Source organism: Pezoporus wallicus, unplaced genomic scaffold (genome assembly GCF_028554395.1).
Source record: "Pezoporus wallicus isolate ANWC-B61680 ecotype Strahan unplaced genomic scaffold, APGP_CSIRO_Pwel_v1 contig_6428, whole genome shotgun sequence".
NCBI classification, from domain to species: domain Eukaryota; kingdom Metazoa; phylum Chordata; class Aves; order Psittaciformes; family Psittacidae; genus Pezoporus; species Pezoporus wallicus.
Window position 1 is genome coordinate 2943537 of NW_026639269.1, and position 27472 is coordinate 2971008.

Consider the following 27472-nt stretch of genomic DNA (forward strand, 5'->3'; position numbering starts at 1 on the left):
CAAACCATGTTATCAGTTACGGTTACTTACTGTGCAAGTGGAAGTGTCTTCCTGGACCACTCCTTTTGCTTTGAAAACAGGCTCAGTAAAGCCTTTGGACAGGCTGCCCATATTCCCATGCTCCTGGTCATTTTTCCAAGCAACAGCTGGGTCATCTGCCAAAGCTTTCTCCTTAGCAAATTCTGATCCAAACCCCGATTGTTCTGTTGAGAAAAGAGTACAAAGCCCAGCCACTTTGCCTTTACCCTCACGTTCTGTGGTGATACCAGCAACCTGTGAGCTTGTAAGCAAACCACTTATCAGCTCCTCTAACTTGCTTGTACTTTCATCTCCTGGTGAAATTGGAAAAATCTCCAGAAGTTCAGAAGCAGTAAGTTTTGAAACAGGAGCTTTAATGTCTGTTTCACTCTTCCTTTTGTTTGGATCAGCCATCTTTTGCTTGCAGGATTCCTGCTTGAGTATATCATGAAGAAGATCAGGACTTCTGCAGTCAGGCCAAGGCAATGAAGGAGCATCACTGTCCTTTGGCTCTGTACATGGTGTGCTAACCATAAATGCAGTTCTGATAGTATTGCTTATTTGCTTGAGATTTGACTCACTAGATGTGTCATTCCGAAGGTGGGTGCTTCTAACCATTGCAAGTAAATTCTGCATTAAAATTTTGGTATCAGAGTAACTTAGGGGTTCACCCTCCTGCTTGCAGTAAACATGTCCCATTTTCAATTTCTTCTGTAACATATTCTTTAAGTCTTCCATTAGTTCATCACACATTTCTGGTGATTGTGAAATACCATCCTTTACTTGAAAATCTTTGTGGGGTCCTGTTTCCTTTTGCAATGACTCCACGGACATTTGTTTTTCGAAACCATTTTCAAGGGAAGAAGTCTCACTGATCATGCAACTTTCTCCCTTTGTGTTTTGCAATGTCTCATGTTCATTCTGAACACCATAATTCAATTCAACCCCTGTGCTGCTCAGAATTGCAGAATAAACATCACCAGTATAGGTATAACTCCCAGAAGGTAGCAATTCACTCCCACCCCTTGACTCTTTGGCATCCTCAATACTTCTTGGAGCACCTACTATTCCACCTATTGTGGAAAATTCACTACCACTGTTTTCTGAAAAGTCCATAAGAACACTGTCAGTATTTTGACAGATAACTCTCCCAGTTTCTTTGGTTATGCTAATTTCCTTTGATTTCACTGTATCAGTTGGGGGAAAAGAGCAAGTGGTAAATTCACTTGAATACTTTTCCTCCACATTTAGCAGAAAATCCTTTTCATTCTCTATACCCTTTTTCCTTTCTTCCTCGTCCTCAAAGCAACAGGATTCAGTTTTATCCAATTCTGAATGGCCACCTTCTCTTATGTCTGTTGTGTGCTGTATTAAAGAAGCAGAAATATTAAAATTTCTCTTAAATTCATCTGATTTCAGGCCATCTCCAACATCAAGCAAAACTTGATCAGCATTTATTTTTCGTTTACTTGAAACAGGAGTTTCTCTATCAGCTCTAATTACTGATGCATCAAATATTTCCCCAAGGCTTTCCATCTGAATGGGACTTTTACTTGGCCCCATGATATCACATTCCTCCATAACATTTACTCTATTTTCTGTAAGAATTTCAAAACCTCTTCCCATCTGGCCATGCTTCCAACCAGTGACTGGATGTACTTGGTCACTAACTGAACTATCACCATCGCTTACGTAAGGCATTTCCGTAAGAAATTTAATGTCCATTCGGGATGAAATTTCCTTTAGTTGTTCCATCCCGGTCATATCATTTAATATTTTTTCCTCTGCAAATACTGCTTTGCTCTGTCTTCGCCCATTATCTGAATGTAACGTTGGCACGGTATTACTGTTTTCATTCATGCCATCAATAAAGGATTCTGAGAGAATCAAATCTGTCTGAGTACTTTCATCACCATCAGTAGCATGCTTTGCAATTAGGAAGGCTGTTACACTAACATCAGGTGTCACAGTATCATCAGACTCAGGACTTGGAGCCTTAAGCTGTCTTTTATCATTTGCTTCACTCTTACTGAAGAGCAACTTAGTGTCAAAGGTATTTTCAGACTGTATAGGCTCAGTAGTGTCTTGTGACATGTGTTTATTTTTAACAGAAGTCCCATATTCATCTTCTGTTTCTTGCTGTCTGTCTTCTTCACTTGTACATGTAAGACCAACACATCTTTCCTCAGAAACATCTGATGCAGGTTCACATTTTCCTGAGGACAGTCTTCCATTTTCATGGCTAGACTGGAATTGAAAAGTATATCCTGCCTTGTGGCCTGAAGAATAGCAAGTGTCATCAACATTCTGATTATTTTCATCAGTATTTTCTATGTCACCTAAGGAAATTAACAGCTGGTCACCTTTGCTTACGTATTGATGATGTGAATGAAAAATATCTTTTTCATCACTGTCAGAATCAGTGTCAGAGTCATCATAACCGTCATCATCTTCCTCATAGCCTTCCTCATCCTGTGAACCTTCAGATTCATCCTCGTAAGAGTCACTTTCCACTTTCAGTTCATCTTCCTCATTTCTGTCTTGTATTTCTGATTCATACATCTTCCGTAAAGAACTAAGGCCTCCCTCACTGCTTCCTTCACTTTGCAGAATAACTGGTAATTTTTGCTCCTTCCCTCCAAAGCTCCCTGTTAGCTCTCTTTCCTCCTCAGGAATTCTTTCCATAGTGTCAGCACTTGCAGAAGCTGTATTTACATTCTCAGGTAGCCCCATGAGATTTACATAGACACTCTCTCCAGCATCAGCTGCAAGTTCTAGAAAAGAGTTAGTCTCTCCCCTAAGGGTTATCAGACCACCCCTCTCCTCTAGAATACCTAATGGAACTGATGTTCCAGACAATTCTGGCTCTTGTGTTTTATCATCCCTCAACCTCAATGAATCAAAACCATCATCACCTTGGGGACTTTCATAGGAATCATCATCATCAATTTGTGGAGTATCATAGACATCACTGTCATCATCATCAACCTGAGGTGTTTCATAGGCATCATCATCATCAAGCTGAGAGCTGTCATCTGCAGCAGCTACCTCACCACATTCATGCTCAAAGCAGTTACTTTCAAACTGTGTGAGGCCATCACTCTCTTCTATGGATGAATCAGAACTACTGTCACATAGCAGTAACTTTTCAAATTTAAGATTGCTTTCTTCTACTGTTAGCCTTAGTGCTGTGCTGTTACTGTCCTCCACAGGTGGTCCGTCATGTGTAACAGTGTCACGAGCCAATGAAGTCCTGCCGTGCATTTCTCCACTGTCTTCTAGAAACAGCTTACTCTGCAAATCAGTACAATTCTCCAAGGACGGCCTGTCATGTGCACAAAGACAGTCTGCTAGGGATAGTCTGTTATGTACATCAGCATAGTCTTGTAGAGGTTGCTTACTGTATCCATTATCTCCAAACTGTAGTATGTCACCACACTGCCTAACCAATTCCTCTGGAAGTCTGTATTCAGTATTTGCACTGATGGATGGACCAAAACTTCTCTGAAAATCATCTTTATTGCTGTTATCCAGTACCATTCTGGTATCGTCAGCTTGCAGTATGCAAGGCTTGTATTTGGTGCATCTTCGCAGTTCTACCCAGGTTTCATTATCTGACAAATCATTCACACTGAAGGAATCCTGTGAGGTTTTACCATTCTTGTTTTCATTATGCAAACTGTATGCCATAGAAATATCTCCTTTCTCTGTTTGTGAAATGAGATTTGGATTTGAGTTATTTGAAAGGTATTCTTCAATGTTTCCTGAATCTGCATTCTGACTACTACGCTTGCACTCAGAAACCTCCGGAAGACCTCTGAGTACATTCCTGTTAATGGAGTTTTGAGTGCTACTTACTACATTTCTAAGTCCTGCAGAGTTAGTTAACAGTGTCTCCTGCGTATATTCTGATTGCTCGGTACCAACAGCATCACAAACATCTGGTCCACACACATGAAGATCTCCTTGTGAAGATACATAATCCCTACAGCCTTCAAACTGAATTAACTTCCCATTACTAGAAGCATTCTGAGCACCCAAAAGATCACCCTGAACACTGCCTGCAACATTATTAAAGTGGGCACTACCAGCTAAATTCAGTTTAATTCCTTTCTGGCTTATGTATTTATTATGAAACTCCACTTCTGACACACCATCATTGTACGCAACACCATCACCACCTTCCAGCAACATATTTATGGCTTCTTGCAGTTGTCCATCATATAACAAAAGTCTTTCGCCAGTGTTTGCATCCATATAACTATTCACCATTAGATAAGACATGAATAGTTTCTTAGCCTGATCTAAATTATGACATATAGGGCCTTCTGCGCCAGAACGTTCATGTTCCTCCTCACAGTCATGCAAAACAGACGGCAGGAATTCATATGTTGATAACCATTTTGCAGCATTTTTACAAGGGGACTCTAATTCTTCTACATTAGGCATTTTATCTGGTAAAGTCACATTGGTCAAAACAGATACAGTATTCATGTCTATTATCCCTGACTGTGCAGCCTTATCTAGACTGATTATTTCACAAGTTTCTGGAATGTAAAGTGCAGCTATTTTCTGTCTATTATTTAGTATTTTGATTGCCAGCTCATTTGTTATCATCTCTTGATGCAAAGAAGTTGATACAGGGAATATTTCACCAGTGTGAGGCCAAATTAGGCCAACAAAGCCTCTCTGTGCTTCTAATACCAGCAGTGCACTGGTAGATGATATTAAGTTGCACTGTACAGCTTCATCAACAGTCAAGCGTTGTCCTGAATTTTGAAAAAGGATTCCACCACTCTGAACCTGATGTGTGAGGATCCCACAAGCAGTGTCCTGATCTATCATCCCTTGTTTCATGGCCTCTTCCACAGTCATTCGCTTCCCTGAGTCAGGGTCAATTATACCTCCAGACACTAGCTGAGCACCCAGCAGCCTGAACATTGTTTCCCGATCAATGATTCCTTCATGGGCTGCCCTCAAAACAGCTATCCTCCTTCCACATTTGAACGTGATTCTACCTTTTTCTTGTGGTTTCACAGGTAGAAGTCTTAGCCCTGTTTCTTTGTGTATTATGCTTCTATGAAACATCTGTTGAAGGGAAATCTTCTCAGCACAGTTGGGGTCTATGAGATCTTTACAAGTGTCTTGTCTTTCCAGAAGTTCTGCATATAATGTTGGATACACCAGGTTTCTCTGAAAAGCATTCTGCAAAGTTAGGTTTTCTCCCGTAGATGGCAAAATCAAGTGCCCACTTGAAAGCTCATTCTCTAGAATTTTAATAGCCAAAGGTTCTGAAATTAGACCTTGTTCTAAAGCTGAAACAACTGGAAGATTTGGTAATGATGACTCTGATATAAGCTTCTTTGCATAACTTAATTCCTGCAAATGCAACAGAGTCTGCTCATCAATTAAGGCATGAGCTTTAGCTTCTTCCAAATCATAACATACTCCTAATTCTGGAGAAACTATTCCAGAAAGGATCAGCTGATTCTCAAGCAATCTAATCCCAGTGTTATAGTCAATAAAACCTTTTAAAATAGACTGAAAGACTGACAGGACTTCTCCAGTCGTTTGGTCAATGACACCAGCAATGACTTTATTCACCTAAAAAGGAATACAAAAGAAAAACTATCACTATTTTCAGACTGCATGTTTTAAATTTTTTAATTTTGAATTCATGATAAGCATAAAGACATGTACTTACCAGGCCTGGAGGAATGCTGTGAATGTTAGCAGCTCAAATGCGCAAGTGATCTATGTCAGTCATTCAACAGCACACGATGTGATAAAAGATTTAAAAACAACATGCATCTGTGAATTGAAAACCTATGCTTTGCGTACATAAACAGGGTTAGTGAAAGACAATAGAAGAAATGATTGCAGAGTGAGCAAAGAGAATATATACCTGAAAGGCAAATGTTCATGCTTTAAACGTCTGTGAAAGGTTAGAATATTCAGCAACAGTATGTGATTCAAAACCATCATGCTATTCATGTTTACAGCATACAGCATTTCTGTATATACACTCAACAATATGGAATCAGATACCCTGGCACCAAATATCGCATTTAGTTTGCATGGAAAGCATGAAGTCAGTCTAGCCACATTATCTGGACTCATTACACAGACACTGCCTCTACACTTGTATGAGAATACTTGTTTGTAACATAATTTTTGAGAATTCCATATTTAAGATCCATTAAAAGACGTATTTGTAGTGTCTCAGAGCTAATCACATGAGGTGCTCTCATTAACATATCCAGATAAATTTCAAGAAAAACTGAAAGTAGATGTCTTCTAAGACATTTCGAGTGATATATGGGAGAGATTAACAGGTTATTTTATGATGTCATTTTTGCAGCAGAAACAGACTTATCTAGCAGTCAAAGAATGGCTTTTAAGAGAAGAGTTAAGAGATGAATGATTTGTTTATCTTTCTTCATGCAAGGCACACATTATTAAGACTCTTCACAAAAAAATCTGATGAGCAGAATGTTCATATGCACAGGTAAGACCACACACAGTATGCCATAGCAAATACACAAAACCTTCAGTGAATTAAATCTCAAGTTCCTTCACACACTGTTAACTGCAGAGCTTCTTTTGCTGACCATGTGTAGCTTCAAAACCATGCAGTAAACCTCAAAGAAGACTGAAATGTAAGTTTCAGTCTTATTACCTTTTCTTCCATCTTTTCATCACCCAAATACTGTGCTTCCGGCAGCTGCTTCAAAGCTTCATTGGATAACAAGCTGTAGCTCTCCTGGAGGGATCTGACTTGCTTTTCCATTTCACTTCTCTCTTCATCTGTCATTCTATTAAGAAAAAAAAAAAAAGAAGAAGATGATCTCTGAGTAATTTGTAACCTTGCTGGAGTGATCTGCATGTGGAATTGGTAAAAGTAGTCTGAACAAAATATAGCCTAATTTCAAAGATGCTTAGGAAAGCCACAATGTGCTTGTAGCTACTGAGGAAAAGGAACTACATTAATCTAGAATTTATGTTGAATTATCACTAAAGCATCTAACCTTTGCATGTCCCTTTGTCAACTGATTACTAGTCAAGATAGGGAACAGCTAGCAAGGAGTCATGAGGTACCTCAGCAATTTAGTATCTTAAACACTCTGATTTCAGACACGGATGAAACAAACTTGTGACATACAGTTCAAGTACTAATTCACTATTAATCTGTTAATAGACTCCAGATGAAAATTTTTGTTTAATGTTTTGGGTTTTTTTTTAAGAGGACAAGAGGCATATAAACCTAGCCAAAGTCTGGAAATAAACAGAACTGCATGAAGTTTTCCCAAATGGGAAGACAAAATTATAAAACTACGGAAAAAAACTAGCTTATTTGTACATGAAAAGTAATTGGAACTGTAAGATAAGGATATAATTTCTTTCTAAGCAAACTGATTCAATTAGTTTACGTTATTTGAACAATAAAAAATGGCATACTTGTCACTGTGCTTAGCTAAAAATGACTGTGTAGTCTGCAAAGCTTCAGCTATTTGTTCTTTCTTGGTTGACACTTCATGCAGGGAAATCTGAAAAATAAACAATCCGTGTTCAAGACTTAATTTCACACAAATATAACAAGAAAACCAAACAAACAACATAGTATTTCTACCCAGGACTAAACTCAATTTATTAAGAACTTGATTTTTTTTAAATACCAGCTATTCTTAGAGCAATATTAATTATTAAGGAATTGCATCATTTACATACAGATAAGTCATTGTGTTAATGTCTTGTGGTTAAATAAGCTGTTTGTATTAGAAAACTATTGAGTGAAACAAATAGATTTTAACATGTTATTTGCTTGAAATTAGCAAATCATTTAAATCCACTTATTATAGTCTGCACAGTTTAAAGCAGCTTTATATATATGTGTTCAAGATGTTGCTCACCAAAATGAGAGATAATAACCTGAAAATAAAAATCATACCAGCCAGCTATAAACCTTCACGAAATCCAATGACAAACACAGTATCAAACACTTGGAAAAAATGAATTATTTATTAATATTCTCTCTGCTATTATTTCTGTGTCATCCCCACTAAAGCACTTGTTCTGGCAGTGGAACTTGCAAGAATTTAATCTTCTGATTTTTCTGAGAAACTATCTAGAGTCTTTTCAAAGAAAAGCATTAATTTCAGCTGAATAGGGACAAATTATTAAAGGGGAGTCTACAACTTCTACACTTATTAGCAAGCCCAAGATATATTCACCATTGGTGCTAAGAGAATTCTAGCAAGGTTCTTGGGCCCTATGCTCATGTGGGTCTGGACACAACCAATTTTGTCTCCATGTGCATTGTGTCAAAGGTCCTGAACACGGTCTTGAACAGTCTCCCTCTGCAATCACCACTAGAAAGCCACAATCTCACCACTTGTGCTGCTTGGACAGAAACCAAGAGAGCAAGCACAGTGTGCACTACACTAGAAGACAATGTGAGCAGGTGAGGTAGCACATGGAGCCATGTGTCACTTGAGGAACTGTTGTCACTGCTGCTGCTGTGTGAACGAACCCTGCTGTTACTGGCACCAGCTTCACCCAGTCTGTGATTACAACCTACAGCAACCCCAGTCCTCCATGTGAAATGTATTTCAGCTATCATTAGCTATAAAACGTACATGCTTCTACAAAACATGTCACAGCACCTGGAGACACAAAACTAAGACACCTCTAGAAGGTGCTGCTGTCTTGCAGGGCTGTTTCACAAAGGAATGGAACACCCTCAGCAAACACCCATTTCCAGTAGGCCAGAGGAAGCCAAGACAGATTAACTCCCAGGTTACTCACTGAGGGCTCAGGCTGGGCAGGGAAGATGCCACCCATAGCTGCTGTGGTAAACTGAGATGCTCTAAGGAGTTGAGCACTGGCCCAACACTGACAAAGACTTGCAATGTTGTCATTAACAAGGACAGAAAATGACCAGTGTCAAATGCATTTTTGCAAATCCTACCCTAACTATTAGCGATTTGCCAATCAACATGTTCAACCACAGGCTTACTTCCTCCTACAGATACAGGAACAAACTCAGTAACAGAACTAGCACTGGTCCCCTATGAATGATGTGATGGGACCAGGGGCCATTAAGACTGCAGGACCTGCCCGAGAACAAGCTTGCTTTATGCACATGCTGCTCCAGTGGCTCTAATCAGTACCAGCATGCGTGACCAGAATAAAACAACAGAAACAGGCTTCCAGGAGGGCCAAAGTCATGTCTGCATGACCACACATTTGGCCCTATAGTGAGGGATGTGGACAAGCCGCTGCTCCATCCCTCTGCTGCTCAGTGTACAGGTAGACTTTCACCTACTGAATTCCTTTTATGTGTCACAAATCTGTTTTGTGGGACAAGCCTAGCAGGGGAGCTGTTAGAAATGACAGAAAACTTCACAGATGGAAATCTATGGTCAGAGTTGCAACTGCACACAACAATGTATGTGTTAAACACAAAGGTGTCAAGATGAGCCACAGCAGCAGCCTGTCGACAACTGTGGTAGTAGACAGAGGGCTCTCAGTCAACACCTGCTGAATTCCCTAAACCAGCAGTTTTAACAATCCTGTAAGAGACTCCCCAGAACAACTTTTTAAAAGCAAATAGAGAAACCTGGCCCTCAGACCGTTCCTGCCCACTTTCTCCTTCCCGGTGCCAGGGTACAAGTTACCAGACTTATTCACTGAACTATTTCAGGACAAGTGGGAAGACATACAAAGCACCATGCTACCAGGATGCACTGTCCCTCTAACAAAGGTGGAATTATGGGGTGCAGCATCAAGTTTTGAACTGACATTGTGTGGTGTCACACACAAGGCCTGTAAAAAGCAGCTTGTGCTTCTTCCTGAGTACCATGTTTGCGCTCCTAAACACTGATGTTCATTGAGAAGTTCAGGTTAGATATAAGGAGGAAGTTACTTACTGTGAGGGTGGTGAGGCACTGGAACAGGTTGCCTAAAGTGGTAAATGCTCCATCCCTGGCAGTGTTCAAGGCCAGGCTGAACAGTCTTGGATGGCATGGTTTAGTGTGAGGTGTCCCTGCCCATGGCAGGGGGGTTGGAACTAGATGATCTTAAGCTCCTTTCCAACCCTAACTCTTCTATGATGCACCCAACCCCCACTCACAGCTACGTGAAATTACATTTTTAAGTAAGATGTGGAGAGTGATTTGGTATTTATGGAGTATTTTGTTATTTTAATCAACACAAAAAACCTAAAAAGAGGAAGTGGTATTTTACTAGAAGACATGTGTATACCTGCTGCTTAGGCAAATCTGTCTTTTCAGCCTTTTCTCCTTCTTCCTTGCTGAGTGTCTTGCTGAGGTTTGACACCCACTTCAGTAAATCCCCAGCTTTCTCAACATGTTCCTTCTTTTCTTCTTCCATTGATTTCTGATGAGCATCATGAATTGTAAAAAACATGTAAATGTAAATTGTTGGAATATTTAACAGTAATGTCCATAGAAACACAATTCTACCACAATGGCAATATTATAACATAAGCATCAAGTGATTTCTTTTTATTTATCACTACATGCATAACTATGACACTTTGATGTATGAACAAAACTGCCACATAATAATAGACATGAACAAAATAATTCCTTAAATGATTTGTAATTATGATTATGGTGCTTATTCATACACACATACATTCATTTAAAAATGACTGATATTAAGAAAAAGTATAGCTTCCCAGCCATTACACAGCGGATAAAATCTAAACATCTGCATATAAAGCATATTTGAATTGCTGCCTTTGCATTACCCTCAGGTGTGAATATGTACAGAGAGCACAGGCTATCAGAATTTTGCAGTTTATGCACATGTATTACTAAATTACAATTAAGAGGAATACATTGCTTTTATGTCTACAGAAAAAAAGAACAATAAAAGTAAAATACTGAGACATTTAATCTCTTTCTGCATAGGAAAGTACATTTCTTTTTACAGTAGTACAATCTGTTAGTAGTTTGAAATTCATCAATACCTAGAAAACATGCTTAAGCCCTTCCACGTATCAGAAGTAAAAATGAAGTTATTTTAATGGATTTTTTTTTACTTTGATAAGTAATTGTAATTCATTTGCCTGCTAGAACATGAAAACAACCTAAATAAAAAAGTTACCTGAAGTGAGAAAAAATTAGGATATTTAACTTTATGATGGAAGTAGCCCACTAAAATTAATAGAATATCAACGTGAGAAAATTTACTTCTGTGTACATATTTACTGCACTGCAGATTTAACCCTTATATGCTTTACTGCCACTTTGCAAAACAAATGATGCCAACAAACTGATTTGTAATATTAAATTAAGTATCAGGTCACATGAAATACTGCACTGTGATTATTCGCAAAGTGAGAAATCCCATTCCATTTTTAACATAAAGATCTGATTTCTTGTCTCACCTAATCTACCCATTTTGCAGTAACTTTAACTTCACCAGCCTCAGTATAACTTCTCATTTACGCTACCTACATGTCAGACAAGGCCTCGGGTAAAGACTGAACACATAGTCTGCGTTTTGAAATTATGAATCTCCCTAAGTTTATCTATATATCTCAACTTTCTAACAAGTAATAGCCAATTCCAGTTTTAGCGGTTTATACTAATTAGTGGTTTGTATTAATTAGTTTTACAGTAACTCATGATTGCTTTAGAAAACACCATTTATGGTTTTCCATAAAGGCCACCACAGATCTTTTTTACGACTTGAATGGTTTAAAAGCAGGCTCCAAAATGAGTACTAATATCTTTATTCCATTATGAATTATAATAGAGACTGGAAATTCCTGTCTTCATGGGCTGAGCTGCTTCTAACAATCGCAGCCCAGTGTGGCAATCAAAAACAGCTCTCTCTAAAGCTTCTTTGTAGGTTACCTTCTTCTTTGTTTTGGGGCATGTTAAAGCTTTAACATGCAATTTTTCATCTTTCATCTTTGTAGCTGTGACAGCATCAATAATACCATTCTTGATTGCATTTTCCATTGTTAATCTGGAGTGAGACTTTGGATCTATCAACCCACCAGTCAAGTACTGATACTCCAGGCAGCGCATGCCCAATTCTTTGTCTACGGCATTTAAGTTCATAGCTTCAACAGCTGACATAACTGTGTTCTTTACAGGGTGAATGATCCCAGTGAAGATCAGTTCACACTGCTGCATGTGCTTGGCACATCCATCATCAATTAACTCCCTTTGCAAAGCTTCTGAAACGCTGTACTTTTTCCCAGTGAACGGATCAATTATGCCCCCAGTACTAACCTGAGCTTCAAGACATCGGAGGGCAGTAACTCTGTCTACCAAGTTTTTGCGTGAGGCTTTTAAGACTGGAATTCTTTCATTGGTTTCAGAAAGCCAGAATCCTGCAACAGGACTGTTTAAGTCTTTATTTGGCTGTGAACTGCTAGCTAAAATATCACCGAACTCATTAGCTGTGATTAAACCCTCCTTATATTTATTGACTAATGCTCTGCCAATTCTACCCTGATTTAAGGTCTCCTCGATATTAAACTGTACACCAGTTTTAAGATCTGTAAGCAAAAGAAAAGAATTCCCATCAGAGTCAAAACACGTGGACTCCTTCCAATCAAATTCCTGTTTTGAAAGCTCAATATAAGTAGCTTTATCAACACAATTTTTTTTATAAGCCTCATATGAAGTCATTTCAGCTCCTGTTTCAACATCTACTACAGAAATTTTGTGACTTTTCTCTGCTGACGAGCTGCTTATTTTCCTTTCACCAACTGGAAGCAGAAAACATTTACTGCTTACACTGAACACACACATTTTCAGGAGATCACAGTAGTACATCGCTTTCCTGTTGTTTGGATTGTGAAAACATTTTGCATTACTAGAAGGTTCATGCAGAAATTTTAAAGTTGTGTTATTTAGCAAGCCGAGCTGCACTGCGGTTTCTGGCAGCACACGGACACTTCTGACAGGATCAATGACCCCCCCACTTGCAATCTGAGTCTCAAGGATATTTTTGCCTTTTTGTCTTTCTAAGAGTCTAGCTTCCATAGCCTGATACACAGACATTACTTTCCCAGAATAGCAATAGCCCAAAACAGCTTTCTCTGCCTCATGCAGTCTACTCTTGAATTCAGTATCTGCAAGCCCTCTAACAATAGAATCATCAACAGAGAATTTCTGACCTGTTGTAGGCTCAATGATAAAACCAGTAGCTGCTTGGGCCTCTAATAATGCTAATGCCAATGCTTTTCCTATGATTCTTCTTTTTGCTGCTGCAGCAAAAGAAAGTATCTCTTTGCTGGATTCAAGGTACAGCCCAGCTATAGCTGTAGGTTTAGTTAAAAATTTTTCAAGACTTTTCTGAACCTCATCAATAGTTTTCTGCCCTGAAAGAAGCTGCTCAACTGTGACCCTGTCTAAAAGTTTAACTTCGGCCAACTGTCTGGCAGTGACATCACGCCGGAGACCTTGAAATTTAATATTATCATATTCCTCTGTGAAATACTCCAACTGAGTAGCATCATCATCAGTTTTCAAACTCTCTCCCCCTAAGAAAGAGCTCATCTTTGCAAAGTCTTCTTTCCTAAACCCTTCGGATGTTTTGTATCCCTCAAGCATTCTCTCTTCAGTACCAAAAGTCTTGTCATTTTCTTGGTTTAATGTTGTGACTTCAACATGCATGTCATACTGCTTGTTCTTCGCTATCTGTAAATGGGAATTTTTTGACACAGTGAGAATCTGCAGAACTATGCAGTACATAATATACTCCTAAATCCACCACCAAAGAAACAAAAGGGAGAATCTGAATGTAAATCATGAAGGAGAATTGCTAATATCATTGGAGAGCAGAGAAATATAGATAGCTAGATTTTTAAAGTGCATTTGCCATTTCAAACACTTATTCAATAACAGGAATATGATTAGACTAAGCAACAACTGTTGTTTGTTACTACATGAACTTCACGCTGTTAATCAAAGCTTATTTACACAAAAAAAGGATATATGGTGTATGTGAATTCCTATTTCCAACACAAACTTTTAAAATAATGTGTATCTTAGATATTAACAAACCTGCTACAAATGTAAAATAAAAAGGTTTTCGTGTCATGTAAGAATGAAGGGGTTCCCTTCACCAAGGGAAGAACATAAGAAACATTAGAGAGAATACAGAATAGTAATAAAGTATAACTAAAAACAAACAAAGAAACAGACTAGTAAAAACCATCACCACTGAAAGGCAAACCCTCACAAAATGTAGTGTGTACCTCCAAGGGATGCAGTTTTACCACTCCTAATTCATGTTTCATGTCTTCTCCATGTCTAATAGTTTGTCTGGAACTGTGTAGGTTCCTGCTCCTCAATGTATCCCATTCAGATGTCCCAGAGATTTGGCTTCCCTTATCAAAAGTTATCTCAAACTGTGTACTCGTTTGAGAAATGAACTCTGTAAATTGTGGGCTTGAATTTTCTTCTCCCGATTGGTTAATCCTTGACACATGGAACTGCACCTCTCCGGGTGTTGTATCATCAGCACTCACGTACAATGTATTTTCTTCCACCTGATCAGATTTAAAACCTGCTCTCTCCTGCTTCTGATTTAAAACCTGATCTCTCCGTCTTAACAAAGGTGAGCTAGGTTTTGAATGTGGAGGAAGCTGCTCAAATTCTCGAGCCGTGGTGCCACTCAGGTAATCGAAATCATTTCCTCTTCTCTCACAGCTAAATTTAAATCCACAGTCTTGGAGTTTATTATTTTGCTGAACTTCATTCTGAAACAAAAGAAACCTCTGTTCGCTCTCCCTGAGCTGCAGATCCATTTTGTGTTTCAAGCTCTCAACTGTGCGCTTCTGTGCTTCCAATTCTTCCTCAAGTCTCCTGCATTTCTGGTGATAGTCCATTTCAGCCTGCTTCCCTTGCTGCAGCTGTTCCTGACATCTTTTAAGCCTTTCTTGCAGATCTTCCATCTGTACCTTGTACAGCATGATGTTTTCCTCAGCCATATGCTTTTCCTGCTGAAGAGCAACACATTCTAGCTTTATGTCAGAAATGTCCTTTTCTGTGATGCTATGGGATTCCAGTAATTTTTCAACTTTCTTCCTAAATTCCTCTGCAGAGTGTTTAAATTTAATGGATTCTTCCTGAAACAGAATCATCTTCTTGCGTGCCATTTGCTCGTCCAGAGTCTTTTGATGGAGTTCATCCTGTAGTTTTTTTAATTTACTACTTAGTTCTTGTATATGAGCTTGTTGTAGTTGTATCTTCTGCTCACTCATTCTCTTTTCCATAGTTAGAGCATTTATTTGCACATTTAGATTTTTAACTTCCCGGTCAGTGGTTAGGGTGGAAGCACTTTGTTTATCACATTTTTGTTTATATTCATTAGCCAAATCTTTTGCTTTTGCTAGATCAACTTCTAGGCTTTTTATTTTACATATGAATTCTTGCTCAATTATTGTTTGCTTGTGCAATTGTTCATTTGTTGTATGCAGTTGTTCTTTGAAACCATCTGCTAGGGATTTTAATGCATCATTTTTCCTCTGAATACTTTGTTTTTCCAAAGTCATCCTCTCCGATTCAGACTGAATTTGCTTCATTAGTAGTTTTGTGTCTGTATTCCATTTATTAAGGTCTTCTATCTTTCGTTTCAATGTTTCTGACACATGATTACTTTCGGCTAATTCATTCTTCAGCATCTGAATTTCCTGCTGGTTTTCTTTCTCTACTTTTATTTTTTGAATCAATTGTTCTTGAATTTTCTCATATTGTTCTTGAAGATTATTTGCTTCTCCTCTGCATGACTGTGTTTTCTGTTCAGCTGCCAGCTTCTCTTTTTGAAGAGAACTGATTTGTGAATTTAAATGTTTGATAGTGATTTCACTTTTTGCCTTTGATCTAGTTAGTTCCTCTACTTCTCTTTTTAATTGTGCCTTTTCTTGCTGAACAGATTTCAACTCCTCCTCATAGTTCATCTTAACTTTCTTGAGATCTACAGCTTCTTGCATCACCTCTTCAGCTTTATCTGTGGTTCTGTGTAGCTGCCTGTCCAGTTCTTTCAGTCGCTGCAAATATCCCTGCTCTACTTGGTCTTTTTCCTCTAACTTAATTTTTAGGCATTTAAGTTCAGTATTGACTTTGCCTAGTTTTTCTTTTAATAACCGAGACTTTTCTTCTGTTGATGATTTCTGAAGCTCAATTTCATTCAGATCATATTTCAGGTCTTTAATAGTTTTATCAGCTTTTCTGTTAGCAAGAATTAGTTCATCTATCTTTTGTCTAAGCTCTTCTACCTTTCTGGCTTCTTGCTTCTTCTGGAAACTTGCAATTTCAGAATTAGTTCTACACTGGCTGCCTTGCCCAGCTGCCGAAGTTGGCAGAGAAGTTTCTCTAGTTACAGAGTACTTGCCTTCAACAACTTTCCCTCTGGCTTCAGTTTTCTCTCTCTCTTGCAGCTTTATTTCTAATAGGCTCCCTTTAAATTCAAGGTCTTGTTCCATTTGCTTTATCAGTTTCATAAGTTTCTCCTCGCCTTCTGTTTTTTTCTTCAGCTCCTCCATTAAGTTTCTTTTTTGTTGCTCTAAATCATGAAGATTAGTATCTTTTCTTCTTAGATGCTCTTCAAGGTTTCTTCTGGTAAAGGTGCTTTCTTCTATTTGATTTCGAAAAGCACGAAGGTTTTCTTCCAACATACTTCTTTGAGTCTCTGCCTGCAAAATGAGCTGCCTTACACGCTCCAACTCCTCCTCTGCATCTGCTTTCTCTTTCTCAATGTTCTCTAGATCCCTACGACACTGCTTTGCCTCTTGCTCAGCCTTGGTCTTCTGAAGACAGATCTCTTCCATGTCCTGTTGCTGCTTCTTCCGCTCTTTTTCTGCGGCTGCCTTAACTTTAGGGAGCTCCTGTTCCACTTGGAATTTTTGTCTCTTCACATCCTCCAACATCTGCTCAAGGTTTTTTACCTTTCCCATGAGTCTTCTGTTCTCATCAATTGTGTTATTTTGCTGTGCCTTTAGATCTGAGTATGCCTCACGCACCGATGCTTCTTTATTCTTTAAAATCTGTGGAAGAATGAGATACATTGATATACACTTTTTGTAATACAGCATATGAAATGTTAGGCTCTTTGAAGAGTAGAATGGAAAATACTTACTCGTGTATATACGGTATGTCCAGAAAGTAGGATGAGCAGTTCCCACCACCATCAGCCTTCAGGAAGTTACCACTAGCCAAATATGAAACCCTTCATAAAGATCCACAAAGCGAGGAAGTCCTGAAGCCTTTCACTGCAGTCAGGTGCCTCCTAGCGGTAAGCAGCACCAACAACAGCTTGCATATGTTTTGTCTCCAAACAAATAGGTAGAGCAAACACTGAGCCAAACACTATGCACAAGAATTCCCAAAGCAAAAGTGGCCTACCATTTCTGCATCAGTTCAGCAGGAATTAGGAGGATTTTATGCTTGTAAGCAAAAATCACACAAGAGAAGTTTGGAAATCCCATCCAAGAAGCAAAGCAATATAGAGAGATACAGCCAAGATGCACCAGCTCCAGAAACAGAAGTATTTAAACTGCAGTACACCTATGCTTTGTAGTGTGCTCCACAGTTCCACTGTGTCAGCTGGGGGACTGGTAGGAGCACAGTTACTTTGCAGTGTAGACACAGTTAGAAGTATAAACATGGTATTTTGGAAAATCCTAGTGAAAACCAGTCAGCCAGTAATCTCCATATGCTGGCAGATCAAGGAAAACTCATACAAGTATTCACCGGTAATAATACAGTTGACATTATACATACCTTGTCTTCATTAGCACTGTTACAGTGTTGGTTACCAAATGTGAGCTAACATGAGCTAAGAACACACATTCCTACAATCATACAAACATGGCATGAAGGGTAAATATAGCAACATTTTCATTTAAACAAAATGTTTGGTTAGGTCAAATTTTACCATATTTACTTATTTTTCATACAATACACAAAACGTTTCCTAAAAGGCTAATGCAAAGGCAGCTTCTTCAGTTCCTCTCCATATTTCCAGGTCAGAATTTTGAATAGACCCAACAGATACAAAACATTTAAATTGGTTTCTTATAAATCTTCTTTATGCTCCCATACATACAAAATTTAATGTATTATGCTTGAAAATCAAGAACTAAAATAAAGATACAGTCAAAACCTGTATCTTGTTAGCTTTCATTATCTCTAATGAACATGGCTGAGAATCAGCTGGGTGGAGAAAAGATGGTAATTAAATAGTAATACAAAATGAACAAAAACAATTTATAAGAACTTAAAAAATTTAAGGATCACAAAATGCATAGTAATTAATATATCATTTGTATATTCATTGTTTAAATTCTGTCCAATCAATTTTAAATCACTCGACCTTGACATATTATCAGATTCAGATGTTGATTTGTGTTGGTTTAGAATCATTGTTAAATTAACTGTTTCATTTGCATTGCATAAAAACTGTGATACCTTAATATAAGTTGTACTCCTTTTTTCTTCATTGCCACTGTCTCTTTTTTTTTGCTTTTCTTTTTTTTCAAGTGAGGTTTTTTTCCCTGCTTTTTCACAGGATGTTTTCTGGACTTCAGTGTTTTTCCCAAGTCCCTCTGTGCTATGACCCTTATCTCTATTGTGCCTTTCTGCAACCAGTAATAAATCTTTGTATTTCCGACTCTGTTCTAACCTGTGTTCTCCACTCAGCTTATTCCCACTCATACTGATGTTGTCTAAACCATAAATGTTACCCTGTGATATCTTCTTCTCACTTCCTTTCTCATTGCGACTCAAAAGCTTTTTTGCTAATCCATGTTCTGATAATGGAAAATAATCCTCTCCTTTAGGAATTATTTTTGAGAGGGCTATATTTGTATTTAAATCACCAGCGCTTCCTAACAATTCTGTCCCTAAACTTGGACCATCCTGCACCGGTGATACTTCAAAATCTAACTGATACAACTCATAGACTTTTGCTGCATACTGATTCTCCACAGTATTTCCTGAAGAAACAAGCAAAATTTCTTGCATTGCACTCTTGGCTTCATTTGGATTTAAATTTGATTTTTGCAGGATTTTGTTTTCTGCTATGAAGTAACTTTTATCCAGAGATGCTCTGTGCAGTTTGTTTGTATCCCTTTCAACATCACCAGAAATGTCTGCATTGATCATCAATTGCAAATTTAACTTTGTTTTTTCACTCCTCTTGCATGCTGCCAGCTCTCTGAAAGAGGATGTAACTTTTTCTAAAGGTATTGCATGCCTTATACCTGAGTCACCTCTTTCACCACGTACTTGAAACCCTCTGTCTTCAGAGTTTAAAGTGTTACAACTATTAGTTTCTGTAAAGCAATGTTCTTTATGTTGACTTTCAAAATTAATTCTTGGTGAAAGATCTTGCTGCTTGTCCAGAACATGCTTTCCAGTTTTTGGAGTAACTTCACCTCTCTTCACTGTTAGCTCAAAGTTAATTTCTGATTGCATCTCACACTCTTCCTTTGTCAAAACGTCACTCCCTGCCTTTCCTGAAAATTTTTTTCCTGTGGTTTTGTGCATCATGACCACTTCAGGCAACTTTGATACTCCCTCTGTTTTGTGTCTCTCTCCACTGAGAATTTTCTCATTTAACATTTCACCAGGATTGCTACTCACACAAATCTCAGCTGAAACAAAACAACCTTTTCTATAATGTTCTTCTTTGATTTGATTACTAAAAGCCATTAAATTCTCTTGCTCTATATGCAACTTATATTCACTATTGCCACTAATGCTACTTTCTTGACCACTGGAAGTTAAAACTTGCTTTGATGTTCTATCAGTTTTGATTTCATCATATCCATTTACATCTAATTTTCTTCTGTCCATTTCCCATTTATTTTCTGTGCGTTCAGGTATACTGGAAGAGTTATCTTTTTGCAAATATTCCCCATCCATCATGCTTTCATTAGATGCATTTTCCTCTCCGAATTCAACAGCTTCACTACATCCAAAACGTTGAAAGACTTCAGCTGAGTTCACAGATGTCTGGAGTTCACTCCTCTGGTAAGCTCCGAGCATGACAGCACATGGAATAAACTGAGAGATCATGGAAACCATCTTATTTTTATCTTATTCTGTGCATTGGTAATGCTATTACTGAGAGTTAGGAAGAAAGACTGGTGTGGAAGAAAAATCTTGGAACAATCACAGACTTCAGAGGTCATCCCAGAAGAAAAAAAGTATCATTCCTCCTTTGAAAAGGACTAATCATTTTCTGATTTGCTTAAAGAATGACTATATAACCTCTTTTGGAGAGAAACATTTCAAGAGAAAGTGAAGATTTTAAAAGTATTTTCTTCTCAACTATTTGGAAGGTTGACTCTGCAGCAAGCGTGCATTTTGAATAATTTTTCTGCTCGATTTCGGAAACCTATTCTTGTTACAAAGATTCTACCTTAAGCTTAAATAAGGGATTCCTAGGGGTCAGCTGTCTGACCCCAGGGAATCAATACAGTAGAAAGCTAGAAGGAAGAAAATATATAAACATGTCAAAGAAACTTCAGAAAATAGTTCAGACGGCATCACACCTCCCTGTTTAAAAACTTTCTTATATGTTGTTAAGTGGACCAGAATGCATACTATGGAGTATTAAAGCCTGCGTAGGATATAAACAGTACATGCACACTAAGGTTGCCCTCATCTTAATGTCAGCTTTTATCCAAAAGATCAAGCACTAAAATATTTAAGTATTAAAATGTACTATATGCAACTACATCTCCATCAGAATTTAGTGAATCATATGACCCTTCTAGCTGGAAGAACTGGTAAAATGCATGGATGGTATAGGATTTGCTAATCTGAATGTTAATGGTGTAATTTAACACTCCTATCCTCCTGTATAAAGAATTCTAGTCTTTCATATCTGCTGCTAACTTTGTGAGTAATTCCAACAGGTATATTTCTCTTCATATGCCTGGCTGTTATTTTTGCTTAGTTAGCTGCCAGGGGATGACCTACCTCTTCCTCTTCCAGTCTTTTCAAAGAGTCACCTGCAAACTTAATGTACTGTGTCATCAAGGTCACTAAGGCAGTGTAACGAGTCCTTAAATCCATGAACTGTAGAGAAACAAAGAGGTGGGGAGAAACAGAGGGAAACACATTATCCTTCAAAGTGATAAACACTACTCTAGAACCCATCCCGATTTTGGTTCCAAAATCATGACTGTGCAATCCGAAGTTCTACTCTTGATTCCAAAGTTGAATGCAATCAACAGGGTGCACTTGCATAAGTAAATCCTAAGAATCTATGAGGATAGCCATAAGGAGAAGAAACAGAAAACAGTGTTTTGACTTCACAGTCACTTGATTTTTAGCTTCTTGTAAGAACAGGGTATAAGGAGTCTAAACAGTGCTGGTCACTATTCTTCTAACAACAGGGAGACAGATTCACCTTTGTCAAGATCCAGCCCAGATATAGTTCTAAACACTTTTACTGAGGTACATTTCTCATATAGCTTTTTTGTAATTCAACAGCAATACACTGTCTCATTATCCAGGTACTCCATAATGACCATTACAATATTTATCGCATCACATACCTATAGAGAAAAAAAATAATCTGCTTGGGCTACCCTATTTAATCACTTATAAATCCTAAATCTCATTCTTGTGTTTATTTTGTTTTAAACAAAGACTCAAAATCCCCACACATTTTCCTGTAATAAGAAACCCATTTACCTCTTGAATAATGACATCTGATGAGCTTTGCATTCTTCTGCGTTTTACTGGAGATTTTTGCTGGGAGTCAACCATAGCTCTGTAGGTCATAGTCTGCAACTCATAGTCCTGCAAAAAGAGAAAACAAGCAAAGTGACTGGCATTCCACATGCTACTGACACGTAAAAGAAAAGGACTCTAAGTATGACTTTATTTATTACCTTCACAGCAGCTGAGTATTGCTCTGAATACTTCTGACATTCATCTATTTTGCTTTGTTTCATTTCAATCTCAGAAACCAGCATCTGTAAAATATGAATCCACATCATCTGAAATTACTATTATTATTAGCATTTCTATTTTATCTGACATCATAAAATTTACATAATATGCTCATTTCCATGTGTGTACATATGGTGAAACCTATGTCCTGAGCTTTGTCAGGCTTACAGTACAGAAGCAGTGAAAAAAACCTGCCAGGTTTAATAGCTGGTGAGAGAATTTAAAATTAAATCAGGAATATATACATTAAATGCATATAATTTGTTATTCTGTCTCTTATTTAAGCTGCATTTCCTTCTTGCAGGAGACAGCCACTGAGTCTAGCTCTGCTTCCATGAAAATATTTCTACAACCATAAATACCAAGAGCAATATTGAATAAAAAATTATGTGATAATTAGAGTCCAGAATTTTAGTTATTCTTCAAGGTTTTAACTCTTTTCACAGATCACAGGACCAAAACAATCTCATCTATAAAAAGGCAATAGTCAGTGAGTGACATATACATGACACTATCTACGTTATAAATATGAAAACATAAAAGCTGGCAATGACTTAGAATTTTTACAGTTTAAGGGCTGAGGAATATAAAGATCCCATATCAAGAAATATGACTGACAGCACTGTGTTAAACTGATGTTTTAATTATCCGGTCATCCTTTGTTGCTTTTCTACAACGAAATCTCTTTCATACCTTATGCTGGTTCAACTGTTTAGCCAATGCTTTGCTATTTTCAGGATGGATTTCTTGAATCTTTCGCTGAGTATCTTCCACTTGTTGAATCCAAGTGTCCAAAGAATTGTAAGTATCTTTGTAATACTTCAGAGATTTATTAATACCTTCTAAGTCACGCAACCTGATTTTATTTTAGAAAATAAGACAAAGGGGGGAAGATGAGTATTAAAGACAAAAAGTGCAACACTAAACCAAACAGAGCTTTAAAGGCTTTGGATGCTTTAGGTCTGCTATAGATCACAGTATAAGGATACTAAAATAACGCTAACTAAACAGTAATTTAACTTCTCACACACCAAGATTCTCAGCAGAGATCCTACTACAGAAGAAGCTCTACATATATCCCTTATTAGTGAGCTGAACTGCTTGAAACTCCATGAGCACAGGAAACCCCAAGCAAGAGAGAAAGCTCTGCAAAAGCCATTAATTCTGTTCTAAGAAGTAAGAGTATTTCAAATGTGACCTATGTGAATCAGAGAAGACTGCGCTGTGCTGAAGTTAAGTAGTTGTTCACCATACTCTGTGCCTCCCACAAAACCACAGGAGTTACTCCAAAACTAAAGCCTTTCAATATTCTAAAACGTAAAAGCAACTGATCCTGCAAGTCCATTTTTAAATCTATTTTTGACCTGAGAGTGGTGTGGTTTTTTTGAAAGTTGCTTCCATACTGATGAGAAGACTGACAGTTTTTCTTCCCTTACACCGTACTTCAAAGATCATATAAACATGACCACTTCAAAACGCTGCAGGGTAAACATACTTATTAAACAATTTCTTATAGCTTAACTTGGAATCAATACTTGTCATCGCTCTAGCACTGTTCTAAAGAAGCCACAAAGAGACTGAAAAAGAGCAGAGGAAACTCAGATTTCGTACTTCAGCACGTTTTAAAGCTAATAACCATGGAAAAGAGAAAGGATCACGGCAACTGCAGCCAATATCTGTACACATGTTTTATATAATGACCATCAGTGTCAAACTGTTAGGAAGCAGCAGAGCAAACACTTGCAGAAAGCAGCTTGTTTACAGCTCCATGATGCAACTACTGCAATCTGTCCTATTGACACTAGAAGCCACTATGTATTAACAGTAATTTTTTGTCATGTTCTATTCAGTATATAGTCCTGTGACGAAAGCATGTGGTTCACATTTGGACTGTGCGGAAATAAGGACATTTCAGTACCTTATAGATGACAAAACTACTGTTTTATCATTTAAATTATGTCATGCTATCAAACAATGAAAAATCTGAGGTGGATTTAAAGCTAGCCATTCTGCAGTCAGCTTTAAATGAGTCAGCTTTTACCCATCTTCTTTTCAACTTCCAGCACTGCTAAACTGACGCAATTAAATTAGTTAATTACAAGTGAACAACTTCAGTATTGCACCTGAGTGGCCATTCATGTCTTAGAAAACAAGGGCAAAAATGCAAAACTTTGTATGAACTTTTTAATCAACAGCACTATCTTTAATTCTCTTGTCAGCAACATCTCAACTGGATATTGAAGCTGCATGGAAACAGTTGCACACCAGAAGAAAATACTGGCACTTCACCAAAAGTTATTGTGACAAAATGATCACAGAAGTCAATGGAAGCTAAGGACTTACAGACATAGAACTTGAGTTATTAAAAGCAAGTTAACATGAATCCCATCATAACCGATGAGTAAGCTCATCAGTTTAGCCTATCAGAACTAGGGAAAACAGATGGTATTTCCACAGAACATCACACCATTTCTGAGGGCTTTTTTTTGGAAAGAAGAAAAAAAGGCAGCTTCTCTCTACTGTGTCTCATTAAGTTGTAAGTAAATAAAGTTTCTATATCTTGCCAATCTTTTGGTGCTCAAGAGTCACAGACATTTCCTGTGGAAATGTAAGACAGCAGGGGTAACAGCACAGAAAAGGTAAGAATCCTTTACCTTAGTACATTTCACAAGCAGTTCAGAAAACTCTTCTGACCTATTTCAACATCCAATTCAGATCATTCTTCCTCAGAAACAACAAAACCAGCATAAAACATGAACAGATTATAACAGAAAGTTATACAAACCTATTTTCAATTTGAGAATGAATGTTTTGCCACCTCTCGGCTAACTGATCAACTTTTTCCTTATGCCAGTCAAAGTCAAGATCACGTTCCTTGTGCATTTTAAACATCTGATCACTGATCATCTTTGCCTTCTGCAGTTCATCCTCTAAGGAATGGAACACTTGTCTTTTCTCATCTACTTCAGATCTCCATTGCTAGTATGTGATAAATGATAAATTGTAAATATCTCCGAAATTAGGACACTACTTCATAAATTAGTATTTTGCATGAGTAAAATGTACAAATGAATAAACAAAAAAATGCTTCAATGAGTATTTTACTTCTGGTTGCTCATACACTGGTCTGAAGCAATTAATTAGCAATTACGAACTGACATAATAATTCTAAGTAGCAGCATCCCCCACAGCACATAGATCAAAACACAGACAGCAAATCACCATGCTTATCTTCTACACTACAGCTTTCACAAAATCAATAGCTAGATGCCAATCATTCTATGTAACAAAAAAGCATTACTCATTGTTTGCAATATTAAAATGAGGCATATGCAGCACACAAAAAATGATGAATTTCAATCTCATCCTTTCTGAAAGATGTCTGCCAAACCTCCTAGGAAACCCTGATCAGTATACCATAGCAGCAGCAGGAATATTATTGTGGCACATTTACATAACAATATATTTATGTTACCTTAAGCATACTTCTGAAGAGTCAAAAAATAAGCCTTGCGGCAGCATTAAGTGCCATAAGTGAACTCCCGTTAAGTGAACTCGTGGGAGTTCAGATACTCCAAAGCATTTCCAAATAGCAGGAATGCACATGCAAACTACTCAATTCCTACTGTTCCAAAGCTCTCATTTTTTTCTGAGATGTCAATCCTAATACAGACTTTTCCCCAAATACATAAGCCAAGTTTTGATAAAAGTACAGCTTAACTAAAACAGGTGTTATAAGACATATCATTTTCCTATCTTTTTTTAATTTGCCCATGAAAAGGTACCAGCCAACTCTTACCTTCAATGTACCCATCAGATTTTCAATATTGTTCTTGTCAGCTGTTACAGCCTCTTCTTCACACAACTTAGTTTCGTAGCGTTTTACTAACAATTCTGCTTCTTGGGTGTTCTTCAGCACCAATTTTATAGTTTTTAATCTAAAAAACAGTAATCTCCTGTTAACTGAACCATAAATAACAACATTCAATGCACTTGTTTTTCAGCCCTTCCATATCACTTTATACAACATTAAAACGTTAACTCCCTTTTCCTTGATCAGTAGTACCATACCAATAACTTTAATTGATTTTGAAGACTAAACTAAACTAAAACATACGTGAAGATGGCCTATTACATACTTATCTATGTAAATGGAAGACATGGAATAAACTTGGTTCATGTTCTGAATAACAACACTGAGCTCAGAGCGCAGAGCAGGGACTGAAGGTGAACCAGCAGCTTGACTGAAAAACTCTTCACATTTATCTGTGATGACTCCCAAGTCATCCTTCAGTCGATCCAGTTCTTTCTTCAGTTCCTGTAAAACGAAAGGTGATTGACAGTGCTTTTATCCTACATCAACCTGATGGATACTCTATCTATCGTAATCAGTACAGGTCTGGTCTCCTTTGCTTGTTTTATGTGGACACCATTAATTTTTTTAAAAAGGGAACATATGTATAAGAGAGAAACTAACAGCTGCCATTTACTGGCATCTCTTTCCTCACAAACACAAGCTTAATCTTTGACTCTTATCTTTCCAAGGCATAGCCAGGAATGTCTGTGGCACACTCAAAACATGTGGATACATCTCTCTTAAAATAAAACTCTTTGCCTAGGTAAAACAGCCTTTCTCAGGAGCTCACCTCTTGCTCTGAAATCCTAACCAAGTTTTCATGTACATCATCCCTTTCCACTGGGGTTCGGATCTGCTGTATTAACCGCTCCTCACAACTCTCCAGCCGTAGTCTGATATTTCTGACTTCAGAGATGTACAGATTGTAAATAGATTCTTCCTGCTCCTCTGATGAAAGAAACACACACATTAGCAAACAAAGCCATTATGTCATTTTCACCATGTTTTCTAATGAAATGCTTTATAAAGTCACTGTTCTACAGGTGTTTTCATAATTGGCTGAAATCCCATCAGTTTCAATTGGAATTCTGGCTATAAGGCAAACTTTAAGGAACCCTTAAATATTAGCTATTATTAGATCACCTCCTCAGACATGAAAAATTAGCATACATCTTTGACCATTCATCCCAGGCACAGGCACCACCCCTATGCAGACAACTGCTGAACTCAGTGACTGATTCTTTCAGTCAGATGGTATCAGGCACAATACTACAATAAACCTCCAGGGCTTTTTCCTTTATTTTTAAATCCTCTCTCTCAGATGAACATCTTTCCTTAAGTGAATTCTGTTGATGCCTTAATCAGCTTTGCACTACTGTTATTTCTTTAAGTCATAAGCTACTTGACAGTAAATCAGAACACATATCTGAGGCTTTCTGTTGTTACTGTACTTAAGAGTCAAGACAGTAGTAACTACAGGTATTCTGTGGCGCAACAAAAATATCTTGGACATTTTCCTTGCCATAATAGTGTGAAAAAGTTTTCAATTCCATTATGAACTCAACAAAGTAAGCAAGGTGCATTTCCAGCATTCAAAAACAAGGAAGGCATGACTAAACAGTGAGCTGTAATGCAC

The 27472-nt window shown here is 37.7% G+C and overlaps 1 protein-coding gene across 9 annotated transcripts in view; it reads right to left on the reverse strand.

The window, feature by feature from the left end:
- The window catches only part of DST (dystonin), a 296528-nt gene that overhangs the window by 109377 nt on the left and 159679 nt on the right, over window positions 1-27472 (reverse strand). For 8 of the 9 annotated variants that reach the window (XM_057414090.1, XM_057414089.1, XM_057414088.1 and 5 more), the window contains 11 exons: window positions 26627-26784; window positions 26120-26298; window positions 25780-25918; window positions 24766-24959; window positions 22674-22836; window positions 21920-22003; window positions 21720-21827; window positions 21000-21098; window positions 10282-10416; window positions 7477-7565; window positions 6698-6833 (listed from right to left, as the gene is read on the reverse strand). In XM_057414090.1, coding sequence (XP_057270073.1) covers window positions 6698-6833; window positions 7477-7565; window positions 10282-10416; window positions 21000-21098; window positions 21720-21827; window positions 21920-22003; window positions 22674-22836; window positions 24766-24959; window positions 25780-25918; window positions 26120-26298; window positions 26627-26784 — 1484 coding nt within the window. Of the gene's footprint in view, window positions 1-30; window positions 5623-6697; window positions 6834-7476; window positions 7566-10281; window positions 10417-18479; window positions 20079-20999; window positions 21099-21719; window positions 21828-21919; window positions 22004-22673; window positions 22837-24765; window positions 24960-25779; window positions 25919-26119; window positions 26299-26626; window positions 26785-27472 lie in introns of all 9 variants that reach the window. The other variant, XM_057414085.1, reaches the window with a different exon arrangement.